The following is a 16,783-nucleotide window of genomic DNA, read 5'->3' as shown; positions in this document are numbered from 1 at the left end:
CTTTACTGAGAGGGTTGTTAGGCATTGGAATGGGCTGCCCAGGGAAGTGGTGGAGTCACCATCCCTGGAGGTCTTTAAAAGACATTTAGATGTAGAGCTTAGGGATATGGTTTAGTGGAGGACTGGTTAGTGTTAGGTCAGAGGTTGGACTGTGTGATCTTGGAGGTCTCTTCCAACCTAGATGATTCTGTGATGAAATGGCGTTGGTTATGCCAACCATATTGCCAGGTGTCAGGAGCAGGGGGGGGACTGGTCTCAGTTTACTCCTCTGGATGTTTTTTTATTTTTTATTTTTTTCTTTCTGTAAAGTGAAAACTGTTTTACAGATCGCTGTTAGCACGTTACAATTAACGATGATCCCAGACAGGAAGACAGGTGAGGACGGACCTCCCCTCCCCGCCACCACGAGGCCGTCCCCCAGCCCTCCGCCAATCGCCGCGCGGGGCGGGAGGGCGGCCGAGTGATGGACACTTGCCTCACCCAATTGCGGGGCGCACCGCCTATTGGCGCAAACGGGTGTGGGGGCGACTGTTTCCCTCCAACGTCCCAAGCCCCTGAGGCGGCCGCCATTTTCTCGCCTCCCCCTCTCGTGGCGGGCCGGGCTCCGCTCCTGTCGCGGCGGCGATGGCCGGCGTGATCCGACGGCTGGATGAAGCTGTGGTGAACCGCATCGCGGCCGGCGAGGTCATCCAGAGGCCGGCGAATGCCATCAAGGAGATGATAGAGAACTGGTGAGGCGCTTGCGGTGTCTCAGAAGGGGCGGACTCTCCGGGTTCGGGCTGCAGCCCGGGCGCTGAGGCTAGTCGAAGGAGCCGGGCGTGTGGAGGGCAGCAGCTGAGCGGTGGGAGAAGGGGTCGTTCTGGGGCTGGACACCCTCCTGGCTCTCTGGGCTTTCTGAAACCGTGTCTGAGCTGTGAATAGTGGGTTAGAATCGTTCATATGGCTGCTAGAAGAAAAAGGAAGAAGGCGGCAAGCGCATCTTTGGAACAGAAGTTCCAATGTGTCTGAAAACTAGAGTAGAAACATCAGTTATATAAAAACAATTTAAAATTCCACTTTCGATAGCTATTTATTCTCTAGAATGGCTGTTCTATACTGTGCTTTCTCGCTTTCCACAGCTTGGATGCTAAATCTACGAGTATCCAGGTAGTAGTTAAAGAAGGTGGTCTGAAGCTCATCCAAGTCCAAGATAACGGCTGTGGTATCAGAGTGAGTACCAACAGCTCTGTGCTGATGTCTTGTATAACCTCTTAACACTTACGTAGATCTATAAATGTTTCTGATCTTGAAAAGAGTGGGAACAGAATATAGCTGTTATTATTTTGTTATCCCTGTTATATAGAAAGAAGATCTCAACGTTGTATGTGAGAGATTTACTACGAGTAAACTACAAAAATTTGAAGACTTGTCTAGTATTTCTACATACGGTTTCAGGGGTGAGGTAAGCTCTTCAGCAAGGTTTTGAAATTGTTTATTGGTGCCTTTCTGTAGTGTAGAATTCACATAATTGCTCATTCACAAAACTATGCTGATTTCTGAGAATCTGCCTTCTGAATGTAGTTCAAAATATATTTATGTGTCTTTTAAGAATATATGGATTCCTAGTGAGAGGTATATATTCTTTTTTGCTTTCTGGAGTAAGAGGTTATTTAAGTAAAACAATACCTGTCTTTTCAAGTGTTGCTTCAGGAACGTATAGGTGAAAGGCAATGGAAGTTTTGACTGGATGGTAAATCAATGATGACAGACTTTTTGCTAAATGCAGTACTTAAGGCCAAAAGAAAGTTCTGGATAAAGTCTGGTTTTGTAGGTACTGAAAGTCATAAAGGCTTTACTGACCCCAGTGACTTTTTTACAGGTGCTTTTATTAATTATTTGCAGATGGTATATGAGAATTTTGTGGTGCTCTTTGGAGCTTGTATGCTTCTTCAGCTATCAGTGACATCTAGAGCAAGGTTTACAAAGATGCTTTTTCTTTCTCTAGGCATTGGCTAGCATCAGTCATGTTGCCCATGTTACGGTAACAACTAAAACAGCTGATGCAAAGTGTGCATACAGGTATGCTAGTTATGATCCAGGTAACTTCTGCTGTAGATAATAACAAACAGATGTGTTTCATGTTCTTTTCAGTGCTCTTATTGGTGGGAATGGGGACACTGAATGCTTTGTTTCTAGGACAGTTCCAAACAGGGCCCAGAATATAAGAAAACACAGTTTGAATGATTTTTATTGCAGACTGTAAGGGTAGGCTTTACCTAAACAATATAATTCAAACGTGCATGGGGGAAGTTTTAAAAGGAATTCAACTTCAGCAGGCAGTGTAGGGTTAACTTTTATCTTTCACATTTCAGGATAAAATGTATGTACACAGCCTGCAAGTCTTGCAAATTTCATAGGTCTCCGAACACAGAAACATTTTGTTTCATGATGCTATCCAAAAAGGGTTTTGAATATCCTCCTGAAGACTTGAGCTCTAAACATAAGCAAAAATAAGCTTATTAGTGTCTCAGCTATTTTTATGAAAAAGAAGGAAAAAAGTTTACGTCTTGACTTTTTTTTCAAAAGACTGTATGATGATGGTCTTTCTTTTATTAATTATGTAGGGTATGTAAGAGGTCAAAAGAAGTGTGTCCTTAGGAAGTCACACAGATGCAGAATTTCAGAAAGAGCTAAATGGATCAGAAATCTTTTATGGTCAAAATCCTGTTATTGGCCCAAAAGGAAACACATCTTATGTATAAAGTCAATAATTTATTATTAGTATAACTGAAGTGTGAAGTCTAGTGGAAGAATTATTATTAATGCAGGTCTAGTTATTAAAGAAAGCTGCAATTATCCTACTATTACAATATAATAATCCTACAATTACAGGAACAGCTTGAGTAGTACAATCTCAAAGTACTTATTCTGTTATCTACTACACGTTCTCTGCTGTTACTCCCACTCTCCTGCGGCCTTGATGGGCCCTGAGGTCAATACAGTCAGTTTTCTGCTAGCAGAAAGGAAGAAGCTGCAGCCAGTTCACAGCAATCCAAGTTCTTTGCTGGGAGAAGTGTGGTGATGATGGGGTTTCTGTTGTCTTCCACCCAATCCTGGCAACTGTCTGACAACTTATTTTTATTTTCTGCCTAGAGCTTCTTACAGTGATGGAAAAATTAAAGCCCCTCCAAAACCCTGTGCTGGAAACCAAGGGACACAGATCATGGTAAGGTTTTTTTTGTATGTTATCCTGCTGTTCCCTGGTCTTTATGTTTGTACCACTTATTGGTATGTGTTGCATTGCAAGGGAAGAAGTGGGGCATATTGCACAAAAGTGGAAAGTTGGGGAGAGACAGGCAGGCAGATCTTCAGTTGGTCTTGTGGTGAGATGATGTGACTGCAGATGTTAGCATGTGATCAGGATGAGACAGAAGGCTGTGATAAAGAAAAGCAGGGAGCTCAAAATAGAAAGAGCAATGTGTGTTGCAAGGTTTAGGGTGGGAGGTAGAAGCCAGCCCGGCCAAAGGGTCTGCAGGTGTGTGCTTGCCTTGCAGTGGGAATACACGCCCTCCAGGCTTTGCGTGTGAATCAGCTGTAGATTTACGTTTGCGTTTTTATACAGGATAACATAGAGTAAACTTCAAAATTCTGCTTTTCTCACTACAGAAAAGAAAAATAACTTGCATGCTGTTTCAATAAATAGTGAAAATTAACAACTTAAGTTGTTGTTTTAATAACATTAATAGCCCTGATTGCAACAGCTGTTTTAAAGTTTATTTGTGGTTCATGATAACAATCTAATTAGGGAATCCATTGTTGTCAGCAATGGAAGGAATATAATTTTCACTGAAAAGTGAATACTTGTACAGGTGGTGGTGTTTTTTTTTTTAAAAACAAAACAAAAAACGAATGTACTGAAATACATAAAGCTATGTATTTCTCTAGAGTTTAAACTTGTTAGGTAAACCTAAGCAGATAAGGAAAAAAATCAAATGCGGATTCTTCAAAAACTTAAATGTTCTCAGAAAATTTTGTAGTATATATTCGAAAATTATCTTAATTATATAGTGAGAGGAGACTTCTTCAATGTTTTTTAATTGTGATCATCTTCTCTGTAGGTTGAAGATCTCTTTTACAATATAAATACACGGAGGAAAGCTTTAAAAAATCCAAGTGAAGAGTATGCAAAAATACTAGAAGTTGTTGGCAGGTAAACTGAAATAAGAAACTCCAGTTTCTAGTGATGTGGAGAGCACTGTTTTGCTTGCTTGTTTTCAGAGGTATTGGTATATGCATGTATGGTATTTTTTGTTGTTGTTGTTTTTCCACTTTTTTTTAAGCGTATGGTGTTGGATAACAGTTAACAGTCCACTTTGATAAAGAAAAAAAACAGGAAAAATAGTATATTCACTCCATGCCTCTTATTACCAAGAATCCCAGCAAACAATTGATGATAGACTGAAACGAGTGAACTCTCAATGAACTTGAGATGAAAAGAATCAATGTAAAAAACATGTAAGAGTATTGAGGTTTGGCTGAAAAAGAAAAGGCTGAATGGCAATTTCACTTTTTTTTTTTAACAACAGAAAACAACAACAAAAAAAATGCTACTAGATATAACATTCCCTTACTAGGTCCCCTTTTTTTTTTTTTTTTTTTGCATCTTTTGCCATATGTAGAAGCTTTGCAAGTAGAATTTAGTCAATTTAACAGAAAAAAAAAAAAAATGCTTTGCATTTCCAGTAAGAAAGACAAAAGATGGTAAGGAGTAGCAAAAGTGCTAGTGTGCTCCCTGAATGAGCTACTTAGAGTATCTTTACTGCCCAGGAAGACTTCAGCCAGGAGGTAAAGCATCAGGTGCCAGTACTCTGGAATTGGCTGATCTGAAGTTACTAGCTGTCCTGGTTACAGCAATCTAACCTCTGCGTTTTTACCGTTTTCATCTTGCAAGGTTCTTTCTCATGACTTAATGATTTCTCTAGAAGCTTAAGCCAAGGTTATGCAGCTGTAGTGTATCAAAACTTGGATTCGTATGCAGCTGAACTTTCCAGGTGGGGGAGGTCAGATGGGCCAGCCACTTCTCAGATCTTTCTCTGTATGAATTTAGAGTTAATTCTGCTATATTGAGTGAGCTTTGCTGTTCTTCTAGTTAAACCTATGTAATGAAACTGAACTAAGCAAGACAGTCAATAAAAGCTGGATTAGGTCTGGGTTGTTTTTCAACTTTTTTTTTGAGAAATAATTTAAGTTTATCATGTTTGTTTTTTTTTAAGTGACCACAGGTGGGTTAAACAGAACAGTTTTTATAGCTGTTAAGTCTACAAAAGCTTATTTTGGCTCAAATCACATTACTGTATAGCAGGAAATACTTCGTTTGCCCATGTTACTAGCTGCTTTTCAGCATTCATGTAGTGACATTTTATTCTTTTTCACATACCACAGTCTTATGCTTACCTGTTTTTCAGGTACGCCATCCATAACTCAGGTATCAGCTTTTCAGTTAAAAAGGTATGTGAAAAAAAGTCCTTACCTTCACCATATATACACCTGGTCAAGTTTTTTAAAGCAACAGAACTTTTGTACAGAGCTGCATACATTCTTCACTTTCAAAGATGGAGTATTAGCCTGTATAGGTCTGAGGCTAACAAATCCTGCGATCCTGTGCCATTTAACATGTTACTTTTCTGAACGTTAATAAGGAAATAATAGAAAACACGATAATTACATTGTACCTTTTTGTTAGAATTGTTATTGCTATTCTATTCAAACAGAACCGTGAACTGATTGATACTTATTTCTGATCTATTAGCAAGGTGATACCGTGTCGGATGTTAGAACTTTAACAAATGCCTCAACAGTGGACAACATTAGGTCCATCTTTGGAAATGCTGTTAGCAGGTATGTTGGTGTTGAGTTCTGTTTTGACTTTCTAGCAAATCTCCTCCCGCCTTCTCTTGTAAAGAACACAGGCTGTGCAAACTTCTGCCTTCAAAGTGAATTACAAGAAAGTGTGACTGCAGTAATAAAAAGCTCTCCTTTGTACTGCGGACAGTGACTTTTTTTTTTTTTTAAGTATATCAAAGGAAATAGGGAAGCTGTAAAGTTACTCCTTCAGTGTGCTGAAAGGGAACAACCTAGTTGTAATTTTGTGTGCTAATCTAAAAAAGCAAACTGTACTTGTGTTATTTACGAGTTCCTATCTTCTTGCTACACCATGAAAATCTTACCTCTTCATACTGCAGTCTCTTTGATACATTTGTCTTCTCATTTTTTTCTAAAATCTTAAGGTTTAACGTTTTGACAAAAGCTGTATCAGTTGATGCTAAGTAAAGCAGTCAGAGAAGTTGGAAACAAAACTGGGCATCTATTCAAAATTTATCTGCCACTTTGGGAAAAATTCTCTTTATTAAATCTTCAGCTGAGAAGAACTCATTGTGCAAACATGTAGAATGAGTTTCTCTGAGGTCTTCCCATGAATACCGAGGTGTCAGTTTGATTTGGTTACTAAAATCACAATTCACATTTAAGGAATTTAACTTGTAATACATGGAAACACAGCACATTAGAGAGGCTGCTTAGTAGTAAGATAGACAGTATTTCTCTGCCATGCATTTTTTGTCTACTTACAAATGCTTGTTTGATACAGTTTTTTCTTTGTACAGTCCTGAATAAGTTGCCAATTTCAACATGTTTTGATCTTACTTTTTCAAGTGAAACCTATTTTACCCAATTTCAGATTGCGTTTACATGCATTAAATTGGCACTTGTGTATACAGAGTGTCTGAATGGGAAATAAAAAGCCCATAAGCCTTTCTTAACATGAGCTTCAGCAGCTTGCACAATATGCTGCTAGAAGCTACTGAAATGTAATTGGATTTCCCAAACTAACGTACCATGAAAAGTATAAAATCTGTTATGAAAATTGTTAATGCAGTGTCAATACATGGCTATGATATTGTGATAGGTATTAAAAAGGTACTCTAGGTAGTTTTACAGGCTCCAATCAAACTGGATTACTGTTTTACATTCTCTTAGGGAGAGATACGAGGGTGCAGAAAGAAACCAATAAAAGAAAGAAAGAAAATGCAGTTGGCACTTCATTATTTTTTTGTGGTTAAATAATTTCGTGTCTCAGCAAAGAATGTTGGAGCCCTCAAATCATACTGTAGCTTGCTGTAACTGTGGCATAAGTAGAGCATAGGACAGTGTGCTGCTACTTGTGAGTACCCTTTGAAACTTCCATTAACAGGAGAAACTTTGTGTGTGTTTCTGTCAAACTGTCTATAGGGAATTGATAGAAGTGGGCTGTGAAGATGCAAATCTGGCCTTTAAAATGAAAGGCTACATCACAAATGCAAATTATTCTGTGAAGAAATCTGTATTTTTACTCTTCATAAACCGTAAGTTAAAAAAAGTTTTACAATCATATTGCTTCTTATGTATTAATCAGAACAAAATTTTCTGAAGAATTGCAAAAATCTTTTGAGTATAAAAATTCTTGAAAATGTTGAAGAATAAATATTACAGTTAACTGTAGATTTTAAGGTGTTTTTCTATGTGTAATGTGGGTCCGGTTTTGCTCTGTAAGTACTGGAGAGCAGGTAAGACTGGGTCTATATTGAAGGCTGTGAAATACCGAGGTAATGAGGGTGTCTTGCGCATTAACAGAGTGGTCTCTTCCTTCTGTAGCAACATGAGCGCAGGATGCAGTGAACCTTGACTGTATGAAATACTGAAAGGGTAGTCTGGTTATTTTCGTATTTGTGAAAAATACTTCTAATTACAAAGCAAATACTAACATGATACTGCCTAAACCTGTATTTCTCTTGGAGAGGTCTAGGGAAAAAGAGGGATAAAATGTGTGCCTTTTAAAGATATAAAGCATAAAGATATTGCTCTGAAGGTTTAGTTATTCACTAGCATTTTTGGAAAACAGCATTTTGTTCTCTTTCAGATCGACTGGTAGAGTCAACAGCTTTGCGGAAAGCCATAGAGACTGTGTATGCTGCTTACCTGCCAAAAAGTACGCATCCATTCCTGTACTTAAGGTAAAGTAATGGGGAAAAAGTAGCCTTTTGCTACTATCTTACAGGATGGAGCTAGGGTGAGTAGGTTTAGGTCATTTGTGTTCCCGATGGTAGTGCTAAGTATTGTACTGAGGTAGGTTATTGCTAGATAGGAGGTAATTCACCATGCATCTTCAATGTTACCAAAAAAAGTCAGCACAAACAATTAAAGACAGGCTTTAATTTTCATAAGCAGTGAACTTAACTAAGCTTAAGTCCTTTGACATTATGCTCTTTGCTTAGGAAAATGAGTTATACTAGGAATACAGCAGTGCATTTAAGACCACTTAGGTAATTTTCCAAATGCCATTCATCCTTTTTTCTTGCTAGGAATTATATTTGTATCTCTCTTGTTAATAGATAACTGTTCTTCTTGGTATGTTAGTGTAACAAAAAAGTGAATTACATGCTGCTTACTGGAAGTAATTACTTAAAAAAAAAAGCTAAAACCAGACTGCTCTTTTAAAAATTGGAGAGTATGAAAGATTTAAGAGCTAGTCAACTAAATGGTAAGCAACTAAATCTTGTCATTCACCAGTGAAACTTAATGATATCTGGTGCTTTCTAGGAATAAAGTTCTTGCATTGCAGTGTTTGGGGTCATTGATAATGACAGGGCATCAACAAGTAACTCATGAGACACTGTGAGTAAAGCTATTTCCAGAAACGGTTTTTAGTAGTGCAGTGGAGACGTCGATTTAAGTTTGCCTGTGCAAGCTGACTTTGAGTTCAGAATAGGGTTTTTCAGAGTAATTATTCTTTTAATATACCAGATTTGACTGTAGTGTAACTTTAGTAGGTTTTGGGACTATTATTAGCTTCTTTGCATGTGGTAATTTGCCCCAAGTCTGACAGTCTCTATACTGAACCAATGTGTGCTCTCTGCCATCCATGGAAAATTTTAGGTTAACTACCTTTAAAATCTTCCAGCCTGGAAATAGCTCCCAAGAATGTAGATGTGAATGTGCATCCTACAAAACATGAGGTCCACTTCCTTCATGAAGACAGCATTCTAGAGCGTGTGCAGCAACACATAGAGAGCAAGTTACTGGGCTCTAATTCCTCAAGGATGTACTTCACTCAGGTGAGAATACATGTTTCAAGTAACCACAGCTCTGCGCTCTTTTAACAGTAGTGGATCTGTTTACCTTCTTCAGGAGTACAAGCTAGGCAGTGATGGATAGTCATCACTGTTACACTGGTAGCGTGAGATCTTTGCTCTGTTCCAGGGATGGATCTTCTTTAATATACCAGTGTTAACAATGAGGCAGTAAACTTACTGGAGAAGGGCATGGAAATATTTAAAATAACTTTCTGTCAAGTATCTGTTCAATCTTCTTGATTTTTACAAGTATATTACCCTTCACATGCACTAAATTTCTTATTCTGCCCTTTTTTATGAGAAAGATGTGTGAGGAAATTGTTTATTCTGTGTATTGGATGACATTTTGGATTTAACCTAACCAGAAAAATAGCGGGGAAAAATCTTCCCTAATTGCTTTTTACATATAGTATGCTAACTGTAACCTTCTAAAAAGTTTTCCTTGTGATTTTTAAATGTTTTTAAAACTTGTCTCAAATACAAACTAATGATTTCAGTACTTGCCAAGATGGTGACACTCATATTATGCAGAAAACCACTGCAAAGCTGGTGGCCTGTTTAAGCAACTGACATGGTGTCTGTGGGGTTTGGAAGTTACCTTTGAGCAGTAAGGCACTGTGAGGAGCATGGTTGGTCTCTGCTTTTACTTACCTATTGTTGATGTGTCCTTCCCCATGTTTGAATGAAGACATTGCTTCCAGGGGCTGAGTGTTCTTCCAGTGAGGTGGTAAAATCAGCAGCAAACCCTTCTGCAGCCACAAAAGGAAGCAGTGATAAAATCTATGCACACCAGATGGTCCGCACTGATTCCCGAGAGCAGAAACTGGATGCTTTCCTTCAGCACATGAACAACCCCCTAAGCACAGGCCCTGCTGAAGTGACTGTGGGGGTTAATGCAGCGCCTCCAGTGGGTCCTGCCAGGCTGCAGGATGCTGAAATGGAAGATGTCAGTGATCTTGAAATAGCTGATGTCCTTGAAGCGGCTGAGGTTCAGCAGGACGTGGCAATGCCTGAAGAGCTGAGTAAGAGTAGACACTTGTTTCCTGAGAAAGCACTTCCTCGGTAAGTCTCATCTTTCCTGAGGTCTTGCAGTCCTACCTGGTTATTTCATGGTTTTGCGAGGGTTTTCTGATACCTTAGGACATTTTTTTTTTTTTCCAAGAAAGAAACCTTTTCCTAGAAATTTTCTCTTTACCTAGAGAACTCCTCATGCTATTTCAATGAGAAATCCAACTTAATCTGTGAACTGTAACTTATGTAGCTCGTGATAAATTTTCTAACTGGATTTCTGTGCATGCTGGAAGGCAGGAACCTATAAAAATAATGATGACCTTGACTTTACTTGAGGAAGATCATAGTGGTCCTCCTCAGTTTGGAGGACACCACTTTGTGGTATGACTGAAAGGTAGAAACCACATCACTGAATTATGCAGACACTACCCTGGTGAAGATAGAAGCACTGTCATCTTCTACAGCCCCTGCAGGGAGCTGTTAGAGAGGCCAGAGAAGTAGGGGGGGGACATCATTAGAAATGTCAACATTTATAATGTGTCCTTTAGGGCCCATTGGCTTGTTGGTTAACAGACATCCAGTGTGACCAATACTGAAGTCTTAAATTCTTTATGAATCGTCTTTTTCTAACAAATTATGCATAGGAAGTAAAAAAAACAAACAAACAAAAAAAAAACAGTGGAAGCTTTGGGAAACTTCCTGCATTTCCTTTTTTGTAATGTACAATGTGTGAATGCAGCAGACCATCTGTTTGTGTTTTGCTTCAGTGACAGGAGGATAGAATATAATTCCTTTTTGTTTCTGTATTGCAGAAAGAGACCACGGGAAGACACTGACATAGAGATGGAAAAAGATGTTTCCAGAAAGGAGATGACTGCTGCCTGCACCCCTAAAAGAAGGATTATCAATTTGACCAGTGTGTTGACTCTTCAGGAGGAAATTAGCAGCCGAGCACATGAAAGTAAGCAGGTGGCTTTGATTCTTTGGCTTATTTCACCAACTAAGTATGCCTGCTTGGACTACTGAGGGGAAGATAGTTAGCAACACAGTGAGCTGATGGGCATGTTTTTAACTGAGCTTTTGACAAACAAAATTGTTAAATGTCAAGTGTCAAACTCCGAACAGTCTGCTACTAAAAGCAGGAGACGTACTGGGAAGACTTATTAAAAACTAGCATACCTTGCTAGTAGGCAAATGCTTCATTCTAAATAGTTTGTAAACTCTAACTTGTGACTTTTTTGGTATTAGTTATGGCACAGCTTGAAAAGCTATGGTATTTTGTAATTTTCAAAAAAATACTTGTTTATAGTTATTAAAAATTTTGATTAATTGTGTGATTATGAAATATTCACAAGGAAAACTTTATGGGACGGGCCTGATGGTCATATTTTCTTATTTACTGCTTTTGCTAGTCATTTTTATTTGGATCTGTCCCACTTACGGGAGGAGTTCAAAAAAGGCTGGTGAAATACTCTTCTTTTGGTGAAAAGGTGAAATGTTTGCAGTTCTTCCTAGGGTTGTTTCTTTGCTCTTTCAGTTGCTTTAAGAGTCATATTGAGTCATATTCCAGTATTATTCAGTTGGTCTAGATGTTAGGAACCTTGTGGTTTTTTGTCACTGAATTGTGAATCTGGGGAGAAGCTCCACAGCTAAAATGGCTAGACTAACAGACTTCTGAAATAAATAACTGATTAAAAATCTTTAGAAGTTTTTCTTTTTTTAAAGATCAAGGTTTCTAGTAAGTAGTACCCGTGCTATAGCGTAAGTTCTGCAGTAGGCTGGTAATTCCCTATTAGGCTGTTGCAGTTTAAATTCTGAAATCACGTAGCTATTCCTGTGCCATGAAATATTCAAAAATCCCCTGAAGTACACAGCACAACTTGTGCAGCTGCTTGAGGTTCTCATCTTCATGTATGTGAGAAACACAAGAGATCAGAGTAAGAAATGCTCTTCTTGTCACCTTTTCCAGCAGAATACAACATTGCAATGCAATTTGCTTAGTGTAATGCTTTGTACATGGTGTGATGGCAGTGCAGAGCTCCTATAATGAAGGGCTGTAGTGACATTTTTGGTAGAGTGCGTAAAATGAACAAGGAATCCAGACTCTGCACTCTTCTTTTTTCAAATAAGAGAGAAGAGGCTGGAAACTTATGGAGGGAAGATGACACTGACTATGGGCCTAATCTACTGCATTGCCCAAACCTAGTCTGATAATCTCTGTGAGATTTTGTTGCAAGTTTCTTTTGCTTATACAGTTTTCTTTAAGAGAAGTCTGTGCTCCTATCCTAGTCTCCTGTGGCTGGAAACAACTTCAGAAAGTCAGGTTATTCAAATCAAATTGAGAGATTTTTCTTAACAGTTAAACTAGAAATGTGAATTTTTATAAACTGTCTCATGAGTGCTTTAATATATTATGAATATATGCATATACAAAGGAATGATTTAAGATTTTAAAATAAATTAGAATTGGTAGTATGTGTATATTAGGAACTGTAGTGCAGTAGTAGCTGAACAGTAGGCAGACTTTAGTCACAAATCACTCAACTGACTAAATTAGGGCAGAGTTGCACACAGAACATTAACCTCCTTTTTACTTTTTCCCCTTGTTTCAGGTCTTCAGGAAATGCTACGTGATCACTCATTTGTTGGCTGTGTCAGCCCTCAGTGGGCTCTGGTGCAATATCAGACAAAACTGTATCTTCTCAATACAACAAAACTCAGGTAAAGAACCTCTCACACTTGCTTGCAGTTCAAGTGATTACCTGTTACCAAGCTAATTAGAAGGAAGAAGGAAATGATAGAAAATAATTTTTTCTTATGGCCTATCCAGAAAGCCATGAGGCTCATGATTAAGCAGCCTGTTCAAAACAGTAGAAACAAGTCTGGACTGCCTGTGAAAAGCTGCAGAAGCTCTTAAATGCCAGCCACTGCACTCTGTGCTCACAGACTGGAGTAAGGAAGGGAAAGAAATTTTACTTGCTTTATGCTTGTCTACAGCAACTACTCGTTACCTACAGTGGAAAGATGAGTGAGCAGAGGCTTGAGACAAGTCAGTGACTTGATCACTTGGGTTAAGAGAAGCTGCAGGATGTGATCATAACATAAAGCTTTTCACCTGAGATCTTACTGGGCCAGACACAAGGATATTCTCCTACTTGTTACAAAATTAAAGATGGACTTGTATCAATTTCCAAGTTCCTGTGTATTTCTTGCAGCACAGCAAAGGATTAAAGACCATGAAATATAAGGGATCTGGGAACAAACTGATAGCAGCCGCATGCTTACATAACAGCTCTGCATCAGTGTTGGTGATGTCAGAAACTAAGAAACAATTATAAACATCTAGAGAGGGGGGTATGAATCTTAAACTGTTGAGTTAAAAGTAAGATCTTTATTAACATGAAAGGATATGGTCATTTATTGTTTCAAAGATGACCTTTACTTTTCCCCATTTAATTATGGTACCTTGGAGATGCTCGATCATGTCTGTGTAACTAATTTTTTTTTAAACTTCAATTTAGCCAAGAACTCTTCTACCAGATACTTATTTATGACTTTGCAAACTTTGGAGTCTTAAGGCTCTCTGTAAGTATAATTTTATATTATTTTATATAAAAAATGCTTATCTAAAGTGAGGCTGCCCTTTCAGGTAATGTATATGTTTATAGGTTCAATTTTGCACCCTGTAAGAGTGATGCTCCATTGCTGTCACAGTAATACAAAATAGCAAACACCTTGAGTCATTCTGTAGCTACAGCTGTATCTTGTGATCCTGGGGGCTTGTTGCTAGTGTTGCTTCTGACTATTGACCCGGCTTTTTGCTATTGCTTGTTACATTTGGACAAAATTAGAATACTCAATCTACCTTTATTAGAAAGTGTAGAATGCTAGTGCTTATCCTGTAAATATCAACACTTGGCAAGATTGTGGGCTGCAGAGACTTGTAGCAGAAATCAGCTTAATTGCTTGATTAGCAGAACTGTCTGCTCTGCATCCTATAAGCTGTATAATAAAGTTAGATTTTTTGTGAAGGAAAAAGCTACAGCCTTTCCTGGTGGAATCACTAACAACACTTCTGCTTCCTCCATTTTTAGGAGGCAGCTCCTTTATATGAGCTTGCAATGCTTGCTTTAGAGGACCCTGAGAGTGGCTGGACAGAAGAAGATGGCCCAAAAGAAGGTCTTGCTGAGTACATAGTTGAGTTTCTGAAAAAGAAGGCTGAAATGCTGAAAGACTATTTCTCTCTTGAAATTGACAAGGTATATGACTGCTACTATTGCTCTTTGTTCTACATGGTGCTACAGTTTGGTAACAGATAACCACAACAGTTTGCTTGCTGTACTTGCTGAGAGACAACTCCACTAAGGTTTAGGTGGTTTACCCCTTTCATTTAAAAAAAGGCTCAGGACTTACGCTGCTTTTAGAGGGGGACTATGCAAAGCTTAATTAGTTATCAAATGAGTCATCTCCTCACTAACTAGTCTGTATGTCTCCTGTCCAGCAAGGTGTGTGGCTTAACCAACTCCAATCTACAGGATCACATTTGCTCTTCATGGTTCTTGTTTTGGGTACTCCTATTCCATACAAAACGGAACAACTTCAGCAGGTGCCACAACTCAGGCACCTCATATGAGTTCTCAGAAATGGGACTGGTGTAGTCAGGGATTAGAGGTTGAAGAGAAAGCTGAGTTGAAGTCTCCCTGTGGTAAAAGGTCTAAATTCAGGCAATGTAAGTTAAATGCCACCACTGACCTTCTGCCTATAACTTAGGCAGAACCTAGGCTTTAAAACTTTTTAACTTCAGCTGCTGTTAAGGCTCAGCAGCCTTACTACATGTCCTCCAACATGTAACAGTTTGGGTTCATTAACTGCAAGAAAGAACAGTTATTTTTCTTACTGAAGCAGCAATATTGCCTTGCAGGAAGGAAATCTGATTGGCTTGCCACTTCTGATAGATAACTATATTCCCCTTTTGGAAGGACTACCTATGTTTATCCTTCGTCTGGCCACAGAGGTAAGTATTCAACAATTCATTCACAAATGACTTTTTCCACTTAAGAAACACTGGAATGAATCAAAGTCCTTATCAGAAGCTGCAAAGGAGAGCCTAGAGTTGATTAACTGCACTGTTACATACTCCAGACACTTTTGCTATGGTTATTGATTAGTTGTACTGCACCTCTGTATTTGTATCTGTTAATTGAATGCCTCCAGTTCTACCCCTTTTTGTTCAGTGCCTCCACCTTAGCAGCACAAAAATGATCAAAATATTATGACTTTTCCACCTTAGGAATTTTTGTTAGGTCTCTGGCTGCTTATTCAGGCTCTATTAAATTTCTCTTTCTTGAAACAGGTAAACTGGGATGAGGAAAAGGAGTGCTTTGAAAGCCTGAGTAAAGAACTCTCTCTGTTTTACTCCATTAGAAAGCAGTATTTAATAGAGGAAGCCACTCTGACCCACTCCCAGGTACTGTAGTATGTAACTACTTAAACGAACAGAGTTAAGACATGAATTCCCTTAACTATAGACTTGTAATGCCAACTCTCCTTTCAACAAAGTAAATCAAGTAGCAGTGCAGCAAGAATCTGAATGAAAGAGTGGGGCTTGAGGTTTTCTGAACTACGTCTCCTGTCAGAACCTTTTAACAGCAGGCAGGCTGTGCACTGTACTTAATATTGCAGCAGGCCTTGGCCTCAGAGTTTAGGATGTCTTTTTATCTTGTTCAGCTGCAATAGTTTTCTATAGAGGGATTCATATAAACATAAGCAGACTATTTTAAGTACCTGCTTCATCATTCAGTTCAGCTAGCTCATTCTGCAAGTGGCATGACTCAAATAGACTTTTCAGAACTAAGAGTTCATGCTGTACAGTTAACTTTAACACTAGTGGAATTTAACACTAGTGGAATTTTAGTCTCTGTAGTCTGATAAAGTTGAAATGCTCTCCTTCAGTAAAAGCTTCAGTTTGTTTCTACTTTTTCTGTATTTCAGAATGAGGAGTCTGATTCTGTTTCACCACCATGGAAATGGACTGTGGAACACGTTGTTTACAAAGCTTTTAGGACTTACCTTTTACCTCCTAAACACTTCACAGATGATGGCAACATCTTGCAGCTTGCTAACTTGCCTGACCTGTATAAAGTTTTTGAGAGATGCTGAACAAGTAGTTATTTGTATAGACTTGTACATGTTTTATTTTATTTAACAGATAAGATCTCAGCTGAGGAAGGTGGTTAATATACAAATATGATAGCAAACATTTTCCTTCAACTTATCAAAGAATAAAGAAATATTTTCACTAAAATGTTTAAGTTAAATCCTCACTTATGGTTTGAGTGTCAATACTAAACAGTCCAGCAATAGAATATAATCAAGATGAATCAAGTTAAGTGATCTTTAGTTTAAAGTAGGAGGATTTGTTACTTCCAGTAGTATTTCTCAAAGAGGAAGAGCAATTTTTTCCCCTAAATCCACGAGCTCCCTAACATCTAAACTGCATTATGGTTGAAACTGCTCTTTTTCCATAGTTCAGAGCTTTACAAAACTATATTACCTAAAGCCACCTTGTCTCCTAAACAGGAGAAAAATGCAGGATGTATTTTGCAGTGCTGCTTGAAATAATGCAA

General features: G+C 38.5%; 1 protein-coding gene across 2 annotated transcripts; it reads left to right on the top strand.

The window, feature by feature from the left end:
* The first annotated feature begins 519 nt into the window (after window positions 1–519).
* On the top strand, window positions 520–16,461 carry MLH1 (mutL homolog 1). Of its 2 annotated transcripts, XM_068670482.1 has the most exons (19): window positions 520–731; window positions 1,119–1,209; window positions 1,343–1,441; window positions 1,985–2,058; window positions 3,133–3,205; window positions 4,098–4,189; window positions 5,445–5,487; window positions 5,789–5,877; window positions 7,267–7,379; window positions 7,934–8,027; window positions 8,975–9,128; window positions 9,835–10,208; window positions 10,970–11,118; window positions 12,770–12,878; window positions 13,679–13,742; window positions 14,252–14,416; window positions 15,079–15,171; window positions 15,511–15,624; window positions 16,149–16,461. In XM_068670482.1, the coding sequence occupies exons 1-19, from the start codon at window positions 625–627 to the stop codon at window positions 16,314–16,316; spliced, it is 2,265 nt and encodes a 754-aa protein (XP_068526583.1). In that variant the 5' UTR covers window positions 520–624; the 3' UTR covers window positions 16,317–16,461. The 2 variants fall into 2 exon arrangements, with proteins under 2 accessions (XP_068526583.1, XP_068526584.1); XM_068670483.1 differs by lacking the exons at window positions 520–731; window positions 1,119–1,209; window positions 1,985–2,058 and having other exon boundaries at window positions 1,383–1,441.
* Window positions 16,462–16,783: the final 322 nt, after the last annotated feature.

The sequence above is a fragment of the Anas acuta genome, chromosome 2 (assembly GCF_963932015.1).
Source record: "Anas acuta chromosome 2, bAnaAcu1.1, whole genome shotgun sequence".
NCBI lineage: Eukaryota > Metazoa > Chordata > Aves > Anseriformes > Anatidae > Anas > Anas acuta.
Note: the sequence above shows the minus strand (reverse complement) of the source record. Positions and strands in the feature narration are given on the sequence as shown.

Bases quoted from the DNA above. Each gene is read 5' to 3' on its own strand.
- MLH1 (XM_068670482.1), top strand. From the start codon at position 625: ATGGCCGGCGTGATCCGACGGCTGGATGAAGCTGTGGTGAACCGCATC. The intron at 5,488-5,788 runs GTATGTGAAAAA...CTGATCTATTAG, and splicing joins TCAGCTTTTCAGTTAAAAAG to CAAGGTGATACCGTGTCGGA. The intron at 15,625-16,148 runs GTACTGTAGTAT...TCTGTATTTCAG, and splicing joins CCACTCTGACCCACTCCCAG to AATGAGGAGTCTGATTCTGT.